Source organism: Lagenorhynchus albirostris, chromosome 5 (genome assembly GCF_949774975.1).
Source record: "Lagenorhynchus albirostris chromosome 5, mLagAlb1.1, whole genome shotgun sequence".
NCBI classification, from domain to species: domain Eukaryota; kingdom Metazoa; phylum Chordata; class Mammalia; order Artiodactyla; family Delphinidae; genus Lagenorhynchus; species Lagenorhynchus albirostris.
Window position 1 is genome coordinate 132,023,198 of NC_083099.1, and position 17,053 is coordinate 132,040,250.

At 42.0% G+C, this 17,053-nt stretch overlaps 1 protein-coding gene across 5 annotated transcripts in view; it reads right to left on the minus strand.

Moving 5' to 3' along the window:
- Positions 1–12,014: 12,014 nt before the first annotated feature.
- The window catches only part of TIAM1 (TIAM Rac1 associated GEF 1), a 206,297-nt gene continuing 201,258 nt past the window's right edge, over positions 12,015–17,053 (minus strand). For 4 of the 5 annotated variants that reach the window (XM_060150825.1, XM_060150823.1, XM_060150824.1 and 1 more), the window contains one exon: positions 12,015–14,461. In XM_060150825.1, coding sequence (XP_060006808.1) covers positions 13,992–14,461 — 470 coding nt within the window. In that variant the 3' untranslated portion in view covers positions 12,015–13,991. The remainder of the gene's footprint in view (positions 14,462–17,053) is intronic. The other variant, XM_060150826.1, reaches the window with a different exon arrangement.

Sequence of the window (17,053 nt, forward strand, 5' to 3'; positions counted from 1 at the left end):
AATAACCTATAATGGAAAAGAATCTGAAAAAGAATATATATATATATATATATGTATATATATATATATATATATATATGACTGAATCACTTTGCTGTACACCTGAAACTAACACAACATTGTAAATTAACTATACTTCAATTTTAAAAATTGGGAAATGGAAAAAAAATCATGCAACTTCTATTTTAAACCCCTGTCAAGGTTCTGTTTTGACATTTTCATAGATCCTAATCTTTCCCTTAGCCCGTCTGTGACTCCATCTGAAACAATCCTGGGGAATTTCCTCTAGTTCTTGTTCTGGGGAGCTAAACTTAACTGCACTTTATATATTTTTTTTTTTTTCAAATTGTGTACCATGGTTCATTATATCAATTTTTAAAAACTTTTTATTAGAGTATAGTTGATTTACAATGTTGTGTTAGTTTCAGGTGTTGACTGCACTTTAAACAGGTCAAACTCTCCACGCTTTATGCACCTGCCAGGATTGATGGAAACTCCAGGTCCTTTAGAACTGGGTTCCTAATGTGTAGTCTCCATCTAAGAAAGGATGGTGAAGAAGGTTCTTCAAAATCGGTTCCCTGTGTGGCTTTAGGATGACCTCTCTTGACCTTGGGGAGGTCACTCTCACCTTTCTCCAAAGTCCCCACGGCACTGATCCCTGAAAGTGCCAGCCTTTTTCTGGAGCTTGCAACCCTCTCCCAAGTTCTCCATTAGGTTGCTAGGATTGGCCAGGCACACATGCGGCTCAGCATCTGTACCCATCCCTTCCCACTACAGTGTCACCTCCATGAGGTTAAGGATTTGGTTGTGTGCTTCCTTGACTCCTCCAGCACACAGAACAGTGCCTGGGCCTTCACACACAGAGCAGGTGCTCACAAGTGATCCAGCAACCCCACTCCTGGGCACATATCTGGAAAAGACAAAAACTCTAATTCAAAAAGACACATGCACCCCAGTGTTCATAGCACCACTATTTACAATAGCCAAGACATGGAAACAACCTAAATGTCCATCAACAGAGGAATGGATAAAGAATATGTGAGATATATATATGGCTGAGTAATATTCCATTATATATATATATAATGGAATATTACTCAGCCATAAAAAAGAATGAAATATTGCCATTTGCAGCAACATGGATGGATCTAGAGATTATCATACTAAGTGAAGTAAGTCAGGTAGAGAAAGACAAATGTTATATGATATCACTTATATGTGGAATCTAAAAAATAATACAAATGTATCTTTACAAAACAGAAACAGACTCACAGACTTAGAAAACAAACTATGGTTGCCAAAGGGGAAAGGGAGGAGGGAGGGATAAATTAGGAGTTTGGGATTAGCAGATACACACTCCTATAGACAAAACAGATAAACAACAAGGACCTACTATATAGCACAGGGAATTCTATTCAATACCTTGTAATAACTATAATGGAAAATAATCTGAAAAATATATATATATATATGTGAAACAAAATCACTTTGCTGTACTCCTGAAACTAACACAATATTTTAAATCCACTATACTTCAATTTCAAAAAAATCAATACATATTTGTTGAATAAATGAATTACTTGTCTGAGGCAAGCAGTGGAGTCTGGTCCCATGAGTCACTTTGTAGCCTTGATGGTGGGTGTCATCCCTTCACTTGGGCAGCCTAAGACCCATCAACCAATGGATAGACAAACTTGGAGTTATTCATGCAATAAAATCTAGCAACAAAGGTACAGAATGTACTACTAGGACACACAGACGAATCTTACCAATTTCAGTTGAGTGAAGCAAGGCAGCCATAAGAGAGTGCACGCTATCTGCTCCCATTTATGTGAAGTTCAAAAGCAAGCAGAACTAATCAATTATGATGATCTTAGTAGTTAGTGTTTCTATAACAAAAAACCAGAGATTGGGTGGCTTAAACCATAGAAACTTATTTCTCACAGTTCTGGAGGCTAAGCCCAAGATCAAGGTGCCAGCAGATTCAGTGTCTGGTGAAGGCTCCCTTCCCTGTTTGCAGAATGTTGCATTCTTGCTATGTCTTCACGTGGTGGAAATGATCTCTTCCATGTCATTTATAAGGGCACTAATCCCATTCATGAGGGCTCCGCCCTCATGACCTGATCATCTCCAGAGGTCCCACCTCCTAATACCATCCCAATGGGGACTGGGACTTCAACATATGATTGGGGCTGGGGGGCAGGGGGACACAAACATTTAGTCCCCAGCAATGACGGAAGTTGTAATAGTGGTGACCCAAGGAAGGGGGTGGGTTTTGACTGGAAGAGATACAGGGAACTTTATGGGGTGCAGGAAATGTTCTATATCTTGCTCTGAGTAGTGGTAACATGGGGTAAGCATACAAAAATCAAAGGTAGGGCTTCCCTGGTGGTGCAGTGGTTGAGAGTCCGCCTGCCGATGCAGGGGACACGGGTTCGCGTCCCGGTCCGGGAAGATCCCACATGCCGCGGAGTGGCTGGGCCCGTGAGCCATGGCCGCTGGGTCTGCACGTCCGGAGCCTGTGCTCCGCAACGGGAGAGGCCACAACAGTGAGAGGCCCGCATACCACAAAGAAAAACAAAAACAAAAAAATCAAAGGTATTCATTTATGTTGTGCACTTTGTATATCTGTTCTACCCCAATTTTTTTTTAATTATTTATTTATTTACTTTTGGCTGCATTGGGTCTTCGTTGGGTTGTGCGGGCTTCTCATTGCAGTGGCTTCTCTTGTTGCGGAACACAGGCTCTAGGCTCGAGAGCTTTAGTAGTTGTGGCTCTCGGGCTCTAGAGCACAGGTTCAGTTGTAGCACACGGGCTTAGTTGCTCCCCAGCACGTGGGATCTTCCCGGACCAGGGCTCGAACCCGTGTCCCCCGCATTGTCAGGTGGATTCTTAACCACTGTGCCACCAGGGAAGCCCTACCTCAATTTTAAAATTCACTTTTAAAAACATCCCTCTCCCTCTCAGAAACGCCCTGTAAGTCTGTGTCTCTTATCTAGTTCTCAGTTAATAAAGCAGAACTGTTTGTCATTCTGAAGCCTAACAAAGGACCTGGCCTTTTCCAGTCTGACACACCAGCTTCCTTTCTACCTCCCTAAGGGAATTTTATTTTTATAATGTCAAGATTTCTTACACATAATGTCCACTAAGGTACAGTAGGAACATTTCCTTGAAGAAAGTCATTACCATTTATTTACTTATGAAAACAAGATCCAGGGCAGAGGGTTCCCCCTCTTCAGCCCCACCACACATTAGTGGCAGCCATGTGGTCCACTCCCAGGATTAGAGATATTGCTGGAGGGTGTAGGTCTTCAGAAGACAGCTCTCCATAAATAAAAACCAAACCAACTTCTTCAGGTTATTAAGAAAAATGAGCAGAAGAAAATAAGTCAATTGTAATTTAAAAAAATATATCAACTAAAATAATAATTTCAAGAACGATCAACTGATTGAAGAGTTTGAAAAAAAAATGATGGGGAAAGGAAGTATCAGTAAAACTATGGTAGGATTCCCAAATGTGTTCCTTATAAAAATTGAGTCAATGATGTGATTTTAACTGAGAGAAACTGCATGTGCCCTGGATAAGATTTAGTAAGAAAAAGAAGGGAAAAAAAATGAAAAATAGTTTGTGGAATTCTATGCGTATTTGTGTTTTAGATTTCTTTACATATTTAGAGTCATCTGAGTAACATAAAAATCAAGCAGAAAAAAAGATTTTAGTAAATTTTTCCTATCCTAGCTAAGACAGATTGTGCAATGGGTTTTCATTCTTTTCTGATGTTAAAATCGGGGTGCATCAGACTCAGCCATCCAACTATGAATTATTGAGTAAGTGACATAGGACACATCCACTAATTGCTATTTTGATCAAAGCTTCCAAGTTTGTTTTAAAAATCATGTACATAAGTTAAATGCACTTGCAAGGCAGTTTTTCCATTTCTTTTAAGTTCTATATAAAAACTTTCTTATTCTAATCATTTATATCACTGTTCAGTCTAGATTTACTTTTGCATATTTAATGGGGTGATGAATAACTTTACAAGTGAATACAAATCCCTAATAAGAATATTTTCCAGGGCTTCCCTGGTGGCGCAGTGGTTGGGAATCCGCCTGCCGATGCAGGGGACGTGGGATCGTGCCCCAGTCCGGGAGGATCCCACATGCCGCAGAGCGGCTGGGCCTGTGAGCCATAGCCGCTGAGCCTGCGTGTCCAGAACCTGTGCTCCACAGCAGGAGAGGCCATAGCAGTGAGAGGCCCGCGTACCGCAAAAAAAAAAAAAAAAAGAATATTTTCCAGATGTTTCCCAACAAAGACCATCTTTCACTTGAAGGTTCCAAAGCAAACTTGGTACCAGGTTATTATCTCATTGATAAATTGAGATGTCCATGAGGTTGACTGAGGTCCTGGGTACGGGGTGGGAAGAAGTAGAAAGTGACCATTAATTGAGTCACATGATAAAGTAGGTATTGTTAACCCACATCTGAGGAGAGGAAACAGACTCAGAAGGGTTTGGTGCCTTGCCCAGGATCACACAGCTGGTAGACAAAATGTCAGGGTTCAGCACACAGGCATCCCGTGCCAAAGTCCATCACTTTCCATCCATTCAGCTTCCCTGATGCCCAATGGAGAGTGGAAAGTGAGAAAGCGTGGACTGCCCTCTAAAATAATCCCAGTTTCTCAGGCAATAGTTTTCAATTTTTTCTCAGAATCTCTCCCAAATACTTTTTTAAAACTATGTACCCTCTCTTGTTAACATCTAAGTGTTTTCCATTATTAATTTAAATCATTTCAAAGGATGTCATTTCTGGCTGTGGTAGATTGTTGCAGTAATGGTCCCTAATGAGTCACACCTCCCTGGATCCATGCCTTTGGGCAGTTCTTTCCCAACCTGCCTCTGGGTTTGGTGACATGACTTGCTTTAGCCAATGGGACATAAGCAAACTCGAGTTAGGGAGAGGCTTGAAAATGGCATGTGCATTGGGGCTTGGTCCCCATGCTCTTCGGAACCCTGAGGCCACCACGTGTTACAGATTGAATGTTTGTGTTCCCCCCAGAATTTGTATGTTGAAGTCCTAACACCCAATGTGATGGTATTAGGCGGTGGGCCCTTTGAGAGGAGATAGGGTTTAGATTAGTTCATGAGGGTGGGACACTTATGAGGGGATTAGTGCCCTTAATAGGAGAGATAGATCTCTCTCCACACTTTCCTGCTTGGAGGAAAGGCCACGTGAGGACACAGAGAGAAGGTAGCTGTCTACAAGCCAGGGCACGGGCTGTCATCAGGAATTCAATCTGCTGGGAACTTGATGTTGTATTTCCAGACTCCATAACTGTGAGAAATGAATGTCTGTTGTTTAAGCCACCCAGTCTATGATGTTTGTTACAGCAGCCCTAGCTGAATAAGATACTATGTAAAGAAGCCTATGCTAGCCACTGGTGGAAGAGAGGCCACATAGAACAGAAAGAAGCTATCTCAACTGAGGATACCTAGACCCAGCAAGCTTCCAACTGACAGACATGAATGAGGCCATAGGATGTGAGACCATCCAGTCCCAGCTGAGCTGAGCCACCACCAGCTGACCTCAGAGTTCGACCAACCCAGTCAAGACCAGAACTGCCTGCTGACCCACAGAATCATGAACATCAGAAATATTTGTTGTATGAAGCCACTAAACTTTAGGGTGGTTTGTTACATAACAACTGATTCACTCATGTACTGTAAAATGTGATGTTTTAAAACAAAACTATTAGGTCACTTTTAATGTATGTAACATAATCTAAATACTGTGAAAATTTATGCCCATCATCCATTTAAAATATATATTTAAAAACTGAAAAATTTCACATCATTTCTTTTTCCTTTGAATTCCGTTTTTGAATCCCCTATTACCCTAACACACTACTTTACGATAAAAATATCTACATAAGTTTATTTGTTAAAAGTTTTGGCATTTTCCATGACCATAAACCTCCAACTGTTAAAAAATCACTTTTGGATTGAGTTATGATTATAATTATTATCGGTACATAATTGATCAATATGAAAATATAAATTAAAAATTATTAAATGTAAATGGTAAAATTTCACTGAATATGATATCTTCATGGCACAGAAATGTTCGGGTTTTTTCTCCACTTAGTTCATGTATCCATGAATGGCTCTTACTTTTAGCTATAGATACAGATAGAATTTGGCATCAACTGCGTTTCTACTTTTCATTTTTACAGATACAAGCACAGAAAAACCTTGTTGGGGAGTGAAAGGAGTTATATTACGGTGGTGCCACTCGATTCCTTGACCTCTTGAATTATATAACAAAAATAAGAGGTATCATCAACAATTATTTTTACTGATTTCTCACCTGACAACTTAAGTCCTCTTTCAAAGTGACTGAAAGCAAATTTGAGACCACCTGATTTATAAAGGGATTAGCATCCTGGTTAGTAGTCATTGACTTTCTCAACATGCTATTTTTCTGTGTCTATTTGTTTGATGTCCCAGAGGTTTTCTCCCCCTACGTGTGATGTGGGAAAGATGAGAAGTCTCTTTCTTTTATAAAGTGGTAGAAATAAGACTGTGAAAGAGGAGGGAGGGAAGTTACACGTCCATCACAGGCACATTCCTAGGTGGATGAATTTTAGGAGAGAATATTTGGGTGTGTATTCTCCTTAAACTATTGGCTCCCTTGAACCCCCTGGAAAGTCACATTTCGGTTCAAGGAAATCACTGCTCTGTTGCATCTATTCATCTTTCTCTCTCTCGTGGTGAGAAACTCCCCAAGACTTGAATGGCTTATCGAAAATCTACCATGTCCCTTTCCCTGTTCTACAAAAAGCTTTCTTTTCCCATAATGGCTGTTAATAAGACATCATGATTTGTTGCAAGTGAACAAAAATTTCATCCAATCACCCATGCCTACCTTGATTTTCCATTCATTCCCCACACTAAGTAATCCTATTCTTGGTGTTGTAACCACTTTCCCATCTGCTAGATTTTATTAATGAGTTGTTAAATTGTGGTCCACTTGAGCCAGAGCTTGATCCTGTGGCATCTCTGTTTCAACAATTAAGTCTTATTTAAATCTAAAAAAGAAAAAGGTCTATAAATACTTATTTCTTTGAAAATGTCATTTCCGGGCTTCCCTGGTGGCACAGTGGTTGAGAGTCCGCCTGCCGATGCAGGGGACACGGGTTCATGCCCCGGTCCGGGAAGATCCCACATGCCGCAGAGCGGCTGGGCCCGTGAGCCATGGCCGCTGGGCCTGTGCGTCCAGAGCCTGTGCTCCGCAACGGGAGAGGCCACAACAGTGAGAGGCCTGCGTACCGCAAAAATAAAAACAAAAACAAAAACAAACAAACAAAAAGAAAATGTCATTTCCTTTATTAGTATATGTGGGAAGAACGGATTGCCCAAGCATGTCTGTGATATAAAATTGATTTTATCTCTACTATAAAAGCTCAACTTTCATTTAAATCTGGAGGCAAAACAAGAAGCAGCGTGAATGGGGTGAAGGATATTTAAAATCCCTGGAGTTCTGAAAGGGAGAATGCTTTGATGTTCAACTCAAATCACCATAAATACCCTATAGACCAACGGCTGAACATTCCAGTAAAACTGAATATGGACTGGAGGAAGGAGGATGGAACAAAGAGGAGGCCCAGCTCACCAAGCATATCCAGCCCAAGAATCTAAATACAAGCTCAGGTGAAAAAGCTAGTTTCCCTCAGCAAAGCCACAGGCATTTCTGTGACAAAGTAAAGACACCAGATAGGAAATAGGATCTTGACCACTCACCAGAAGCCAAACAGGAGTACGGCAGCCTACAATTTAGAAATGTACATCAAAATCTTTAAAACGCATGTAAATGCACCCAAAGCTATTTCTATGACTGTACTCTGAGGACATAATTGGACCCCTGCACAAAGAGTATGCAACATGGATGTTCACAGTACTTTTTTTTTTTTTTCCGAGGTAAGCGGGCCTCTCACTGTTGTGGCCTCTCCCGTTGCGGAGCACAGGCTCCGGACGCGCAGGCTCAGCGGCCATGGCTCACGGGCCCAGCCGCTCCGCGGCACGTGGGATCCTCCCGGACCGGGGCACAAACCCGTGTCCCCTGCATCGGCAGGCGGACTCTCAACCACTGCGCCACCAGGGAAGCCCCATGGTATTTTTTTATAATGATAAAAACTAGAATTCTTACTGTCCATCAGCAGGGAATTGGATATATAAATTATGGTAAACCAGTCCATTCATTAACATGGATTTCTATGGAGTTAATGACTTAGAGTGATATAGGCCTATGTATAATGTCATAGGAAAATGTCCACAATTTGTATCATAAAAGCTAAAAATCAGGTTAATAAAATAGTATGAACCCATTGTGTGTGTGTGTTTGCACACATGCATGTATTCAAGAAACCAGTCAGGAGGACACAAGCCAAAATGTTAACATCTTGATTGAAAGCGAAGGTGTAATAATTAACCAACCATTATTGTCTAAAGCTCAAGGTAATGAATGATACCAGGCAGAAAACACCAGCACAGAGCAGAGCACAACAGAATACAGGACGTTCTAAGAGGAAGACGCCAAAATCAGAAATGAAGTAGCTCTTGGGAACAGCCCAGGAATCCTCAAATGGCTCTCAGAAAAAGAGATTAAGCCCTGAAGCCAAAGAGGATAGAGCTGGGGCCCAGAAAGATGACAGCAACGCAGTTAGGGTCCCACTGGCTAAAAAACCCAACTTTGGTTTGGTCTGGGTATGGAGCATACTGGAACAATAAGGAAAATAGGGGTTATGTTCTATAGTGGTTCCTGATTTTTTAAATATTAAGGATCCTGCATTCAGGTTTAAAAAAAAATGTGTCATGCCTCCCCTATCTGAGAGTAATTGACTATACAGATAATGCTATGTGAATATGTGGATTATAATCTGAAATCACTGGACAACAGCAGAGGACCTAGAGCCCACCAGTTAGAAAGCACCAGCCCACAGTTAAGAGTCTGCTGTTAAAAGCAGTGATGTGAGGACTTGTCTATCCATCACTTTACACTGAGCACATGGTGGAGGTAGTGGCCATGGTTGATGGTGACATTGCCTTACTTCAACAGGGTAATTTATAGGCTAAAAGTTGTTTCATACTGTAGAAACGGTGGAACAGACCGGAATAAACCATTACAGATGAGTGATATTTAGTATATAAGGCATTCTATTGATATTAGCGGCAGAGGGTTTTAACAGGGAGGACAGTATAAACAAAGTGATCCAGGGTTTTGTTTTGGGAGGGTTTCTACCTCTGCTTCAGTCAATCGAAGCCGGTAACTTACCAACAGAATTCATACTCATGTGGGGTTTATAGAACTCTACACATTCATGATTTGTGTTTTGAATATTCTTTGCTCTTCCTTCAAACATTGGCATCTTTTAGAGAAGGCTGTGGAGAACGTGACACTGCAATTCTGATCTCATATGCTTTATAAATAAGTGGCCGAATATTTTGAGTATTTTTTTTTTATTTTTCTCCCTGTATTTTCATTTCTCCCTCTTCCCTACCTGCCCAATACTTACCTCTAAGAAGGGACTGTCACAGGGATTCCCTACTCCGGGATAGGCTTGTAGCAAGATGAAAAGCAGAAATTGCCTGTAAGACTCGGTTAAAAATTGGATATCAACAAAAAGTCTGAGGAAAAAGTAAGGGCTAGTCTACACTGCACCCCACACTCTCATCCAACCCACCCACACACAGAAAGGCATATCCACTGCCTGGGGATGCAGGCAGGAGAGGGAGGCCTGAGGGGTGGAAGGGGCAAGATTAGGAAAGGCATCCTGGTAACATACCAGCGGGGAACACAGCATGCAACGGACCTGGTTGCAAAGGTGGGAAACCTGAGCTGGGCAAAAGGAAACACTGAAGAGCACACCAGCCAACTTGACAGAGCCTGTGGACATTGACCAGGACAATGGTCGTGGCTAGAGCTACCTCGGTGGATGAATGGACCCCAAGACTGGAGGGAGGACTCCACCCTCATTACCTCCAAATCTTGACAACCAGGGAGAGAAAGGTGAAACGAGGGCATGTTCTGCCAGCCTGGTGGGATGCGAGCCCAAAAAAGAAATTAAGTTCAGGTAAAAAGGAATGGTTATTTCTGTATACTTGACTTCAAGCCCTCAATTTTTCCATACTGACAGATTCAGAAACTGGAAGGCAGCCCAAACTGCCTAATTCTCACTTATACCGAGTGCAACGTGTTGGAATAGTTGCATCAGGTGTCCTTCAGTTATCTCCCCAAAGAAATACAACGGGTACAGGAAGAAATCTTTTTCTATCTTAAAATGTATATATTGGTACAGTAGAGCCTGAATATACTTAAAAAGGTATGTGCTCCAGATCACTGCTCAACATCAAAACGTTTAGAGACTGCCAAACCAACACTTCTCAAACTTGAACATGCATTTGTATCACCTGGGTATCCTGTTAAAATGCAGGTCCCGCTTTAGTAGGTCTGGGTGCATTCCTAACAAGCTCCTAGGATCTGCCGCTGATGCTGTTCATCCAGGAACCGCTCACCTGTGGCTGTGAGAGGAACTCTTTTATTTTAGGGAAAGCAGGCAGAGAAAACCTATTCACCTGGAGGGGAGGGGTGGGTGAGGTCAACTTTGACGGGGAAGGTTCTTAAGGGATTGGGGAGGAGTAAGATCTGGGGCTCTGAAAGGGAAAGGTGAGGCAGCCCAAAACCGCATTTACTTTTTCTGTGAGCCTGTGTAAGACTCAGGCAGCAAGACCCCCAGGGACAAAAGGTAGAGGCAGATCTTGTGTTCAAGAGCTCACCCGCCCAGGTCAGTCTAAGCTCTGCACTTCACCCCAATTCTTCCCCAGGCACCCCTCTCCCTGCTCGCACCAGGAGGGCGCAGGATACTGGAAAAGAGTGCTCAGCATGGGTACAGATCCGTATCTGTGCTATTTCGTATTCTCCACTATCAGTAGACCAAGATGTCGAGGAACTGTAATGTCTTTTTGTCGTTGTTGTTAAAACTTCAACCTCTACTGACAAATACATCACTCATATGTGAAATCTAATTTTTAAAAAATGATATAAATGAACTTACTTACAAAACAAAGACAGACACAGATTCTGAAAACAAACTTATGGTTACCGAAGGGGAAACGTGGGGGGAGGAATAAATTAGGAGCTTGGGATTAACATACACACGCTACTATATATAAAATAGATAACCAACCAGGACCTGCTGTATGGCACAGGGAACTCTACTCAGTAGTCTGTAATAACCTAGATGGGAAAAGAATCTGAAAAAGAATGAATATATGTATATGTATAACTGAATCACTTTGCTGTACACCTGAAACTAACACAACACTGTAAATCAACTATGCTCCAATAAAATTTAAAACAAAAAAAGCTTCAAGCTCTACCGACAGCAAACGATAAACACCATTATCATCTCATTTATATGTGGAATCTAAAAAACGAACAAAAAAACACAAATAAACCAAGCTCATGGATATAGAGAACAGAGGTGGTTGCCTGAGGTGGGGTGGGGGGATGGGCAAAAAAGGTGAAGGACATCAAAAGGTACAAACTTCCTGTTACGCAATAAGCCATGGGGATGTAATATACAGCATGGGGGCTGTAGCTCGTAACACTGTATTGCATATTCGAAAGTAGCTTAGGAGAGTGGGTCTTGAAGGTTTTCATCACAGAAAAATATTTTTTATAACTGTGGATGATGATGGATGTTAACTAGGCTTTTTGTGGTGGTCGTTTTGCAACATATACATTATGTTTAGTATCTGAAACTATCGATGTTATATATCAATTATACCTCAATTAAAAAGATAAAAAAAAACTTCAAGCTCCACCAAATCAGCTTTCCCTTGATGGTCACGATATTTATTTATCCAAAAAAAAGGCATCCTTAGGTATCTTCTCCCACATATTCTACAGTTCACATCCATCCTCCCACCCAAAAAGGCACAGGACTGTCCAGACACTTTTCAATATTTTTTATTGTTTGACAGGCATTTACAACGTTCCATTCATAGACCTAAAAACATAAAAATAGACCTTCTTTCAGCTTATAAAAGAAATATATAAGAACTTTTGACATAGACACATCATGACCTTATGTACAAGAGACAATGGCATCCTCTCCAAGCACCAGACTTTCCAGCATTTTCAGACAAACCCGTTGCACTGGGACTGGTAAATGGGACTATTAGAAGCCTCTGCTTCAGTTTTCCACCCAGACACAATCGAACTGGAGATGAAATGGAACAATGCAGTGATACGAAGGGTATAGAAATCATCCTAAAGCTCTTTAAGAAAATCAGAAGATATAGCAAAAATTTAATAGAATAAAACTCTCAAAAGATCAAGCTCAAAGCCCTGGAAACCCGAAAGGGGAGGGATACAGGGTGGGAAAGCAGGTAAAGCAAGCAGGGGCACAAGAGCATGATGGTCTGAACTCTCTATTGTCTGGAAATATAAAGTCATAACTGATTTTTATAAAATATAATTCCTAAAGCTACTATAAAATTCAGGTCTTTAAAGTACCTACTGATGTGTCAAACATCAAATAGATATTTTCCCCAAAAAGAAAGTTTTCATATTATTTAAACCTTTCTTAGGAAGTGGACATTGTGAAATGGGAAAAAAAAAAAAAAAAGCTATAAACCTTTTTTTTAAAAAAAGAAAATATTGAAAGTGCTTTAACTTGTTTTTGTTCTTCCTATTTGGAAATCTGTTTAGAACATTAGTTTTTTTAGCATGTTTACCCTGTTTTGTTGGCATGAAGAAGGTGTTAAACCCAAGACATGTTTTTGAAGAGGTGGTTTTGTTAAACGGTTTGGTTATGGACTGTCAGGGAAGGAGTAGGTAATCTATGGATGAAGATGCAACTATGATGGGAAAACCAATGATCACCATGGCAACCCCACGAGGAGGAGTCTCCCCTCCCCCGCCATGTGCAACAGACACACACATTGCCCATCCCCGTGTCATGTTTAATCCAACTAAGCTCCCATCTCAAATAGAGATTCAAACATTTAAATTAAAAAAAAAAAGAAAACAAAAACAAAGCTGCTTCTTGGGAAAAGTTTCTCCTAAGCATCTTGTTGGCCTTTCATATATAAATATAAAATCACCACGTCTCACTCTCTCTGTAAAAGGTAAAATCCTCATTTTTTTAAACTCAGAGTTACACTAACACTGTGTAAAAGTCTCATCTGTTTGTGCCCCCTGCATCTCAGGTAAAATACAAAAAATAGTGTTTTTTTTTCAAGTGATAAATTTGGATCTCTTTCCAAGGAGTTTGGCATCTTTATAATTCTATGCAAAACTAGAACTTCCGAACACCGACATCGAGTAAGACCAGCCATAGACCTAAACAGAAGAGGAAAAAAAAGAAAAAGAAAAAGGCTCATGGAAACGTAAATCTCCACCTTCTCCTCACACATTCTTAAAATACATAGATATTCTCAGACATTTAAGAGGGAAAGGAGTAAGAACACTGCAAGCTGTACAGTTGCTTTGTTTCCCCAACTAGGAGATGGCTCCTGGATTGATTTCAGATAGAATCTTTTATTTTTTCGTGTGCTACCCTTTAAACTAATCTGTAGTACATACTTCAACTCCTGGCGTAATTTGCTTTCCAGTGCTATAGAATTTTTTGTTTTTTTGTTTTTAATTCTTTAGGCCCTGATTGAGAATAAATAAAAGCCCTTGGTAATATAGAGAGATAGGACTCAAGCTGATTTGGGATTCTTGAACAATTCTTTCCGATGTTGTTAGAAACGATAAAGTTGGGCGGCTACATGGCTTCAGAACAAAGTCAGCTGCCGAAACCGTGTGTGCAAGAGTGCGACTTAAAGGGAACATTCTCCCCCTCGCGAATCCGGGAGGGGCGTGGAGTAGGGGCGGGGCGGGGCGGGAGACGTATCTACAAGGACTGTCTCTACCGGGTCACGTGGCCGTCAGATCTCAGTGTTCAGCTTCCTGGAGGGGGCAAAGTCTTCACGCCTAACCCAAATGACCTCGTCGCTCGTGCTCTCCGGGCCTCCGTTGACGCCCGAAAGGGCGGCTTGCTTCTTGAGCTGCGTCATGCGGGATGCGTGACTATCCAGGGCCTTCTGGCATCTCTCCCGCTGACTGATGGAGGCGGCCTGAAGCCGCTCCTGCAGGTCTCGGTCCGCCGCGGCGCCCTTCACGGACTCACAGAACTCATCATCGTCACTGAGGATGTCTGTCTCCTTGACGTCATCGTGCTCCTCGTACTGAGTAAGGTCAAACTGTTCCTCTACCCAGCGGTCAGTGTCCCCGCCCCCGGGGTGCTGCTGGGACTCTTTCTCCGGGCTGCTGGCGGAGATGGCATCAGAATCAATGGTAAACCTGTTTCGGGCCAGTCGCCGCCTCCTCCTCCCAAGAGACTTGCTTGGGGCGGACACTGCGCACACACACAAAAATATAAAAATAAAACGCCCACATGCTTTACGTGCGATGCAAATCCAGAAAGCAAATACAAGAAGAGGAAAGGAAAGACTACATGATATGCATTCAGGACCTGGATGTCGTTGGGGGCTTAAAGTCCGGATTTCACCAGTCTGTCTTGGGGTCTTTTTTTTTGTTTTTTGTCTTGGGGTCTTTACCTTGCACAGGTGTCTGGATGTGGAGGATGTAACAGCTATCGATGGAAGGGCAAGGACGGGGGGCAGCTGGGGGCGGCATATGGGTGGGTTGTAGGTTACGGGGGAAAGGGGATTCAACTCCCTCTGAAATAATTTCTCTACCCTGTGCACCTGGGAGACAGGGAGTGCAGATTCTTGCTGCTGTCGAGTGCACCACTGATGTTGGGATTAATCAGTGCCCTCAGTTCCGACCATGGCCCATGTCACAGTGCTCTGGGAATCTCCCAGGGCTGTCCTAGAGTCATTTAGCTGGAATAAATCTTTAGTAAGGATGGGGGAGGCCTCCAGAGTTTCATTGTCTTTGTAGAAATCACCATGATATATCAAGGAGGGAAAAACACTGGTCCAAGTTATATTGCTTTCTGGAAAACTGAATGTAACATTTCTCGAGGATCTGCAGGTACCTTAAGGGCACAGCACTGTTTTTGGAGAAGCTACAGGAAGAGTGGGTCTCAGAGATATTAAGTCCTCTTTCTGACAAAGACCCATGTGAACTTGAGGCTAAAGCAAATGTGAGCCTTCGTCCCTCCTGTCTCTGTTCTGTGTATCCCCAATTTCTCTTCTACAAAGCAATTAAACTACCAGTGCCGGAGTGGAAGGAGAAATAAATAACACAACACCCAAGCAGCTGATTAACAAAGTGCTAGATAAAGTGACTAAGAGTTAAGGAAAACAATTCATTCTTTCACCCTACTGCCCTCTAGGAAGCCAGTATTGTTAAAAACAAACAAAAGACACCACCCAATCAAGCAAACAATCACACACACACACACACACACACACACACACACACACACACACACACACACACACAAAGACACATGGAAACGCTGCCACTTCTCCCTCGATATTGAAATGTACCATGTGCTTTCCAGTGGGAGGCAGGAGCCTAGATACCACTTAGGAGCTACTTTCCTGAAATCTAAGCCTGAAAAACCATTAAACTGCTTCAGTGCTGCTAGAAGTAAGGTGACTATTCACAATTACCGCCAAATGCAGCCTTGACTTCAAATACAGCAGGTACAAGGTCAGTGAGCTGGACAGTGGTCTAAACTGGTACCTGCTCTGACCATCCTCTGTCTCAGATCCCTGTGCTTCCATCATCATTCCTGAGTGTTCTATCATCTTAAAGCATGGAGTAAATAGACACCACTCTCACTCAAGGAGGGGAATGAAAATCATTTCCAGGAAAAATGGAAAAAAGAAAGAATTAAAAAAAAAAACAAAACTACTACCACTACTACTATTACTCCACTGGAAAGATGCAGAAATTACTGTTCAATTTTATCTCAGTACCACCAGAGTGGAGCCTGGCTCTCTCCAATCACTCTATTAGAATTATCTCAATTCCAAATTGGGATATTGGAAATATTTGTCAATGATGTGCAGGTTTAAGTATTTAGGAGTAAAGTACGCTAATGTCTATTCTAGAAATGTGTCAAAAGTAAGATGAGTTGATGGATGAAGGATGAATAAATATGTGACAATGAAAATATAAAAAATATTACAGACAGTAGGTATGAATGTATACAATTCTTTCATTTGTTCTATATGCCTGAAAATTTTCATCAGAAAATGTTGGAAAAACAAAAAACGTGTAGTTAGGTTACTGGCAGACATAAAGTGCTTTTAGACTAAGGGAGACTGGCTATTTGCCTTTACCGAGCAAAAAGAGAAATAAACTAGCTGGGTATTCATGACAATGCATAATGAAGCGTAAGAATAACCCAGCCAGTCTTCCCTGGTGGTGCAGTGGTTGAGAGTCCGCCTGCCGATGCAGGGGACACGGGTTCGTGCCCCGGTCCGGGAATATCCCACATGCCGCAGAGTGGCTAGCCCCGTGAGCCATGGCCGCTGAGCCTGCGCATCCGGAGCCTGTGCTCCGCAACAGGAGAGACCACAACAGTGAGAGTCCCGGGTACCGAAAAAAAAAAAAACCCAGCCAGCCTTACGGGGTTCCAGGAGACAATCTTTGATTTGAGTATTTCCACTGTTCACTATTAAGACTGACTAGCTAGTGCTGTGCCGACCCACTCCAACACCATTTTTAAATCATCTAATTGGAAGATCCTGACAATAGCGAGGTGCTTCAAAAGCAGAGTGATAAAGACTTTCTTCAGCCAAAAATGAGCCACCAGGCAGCAAATCTTCCCATCAGCCAAAGCCGACAGGCTCTGACATCAAGGCTCCTCCAGGCTCTGACATCAAGGCTCTCTCCCTTGATGTTCAAGATGATGCGGTAGGTTGTAGCAACTCTGTTTTCTCCCCAGAGGGATCTCAGCAGGAAAACTTCTGAGTGTCCTACAGACTAAAAATGCTTAGTTTCAAAGTAAATGCAGCTCTGACTTTAG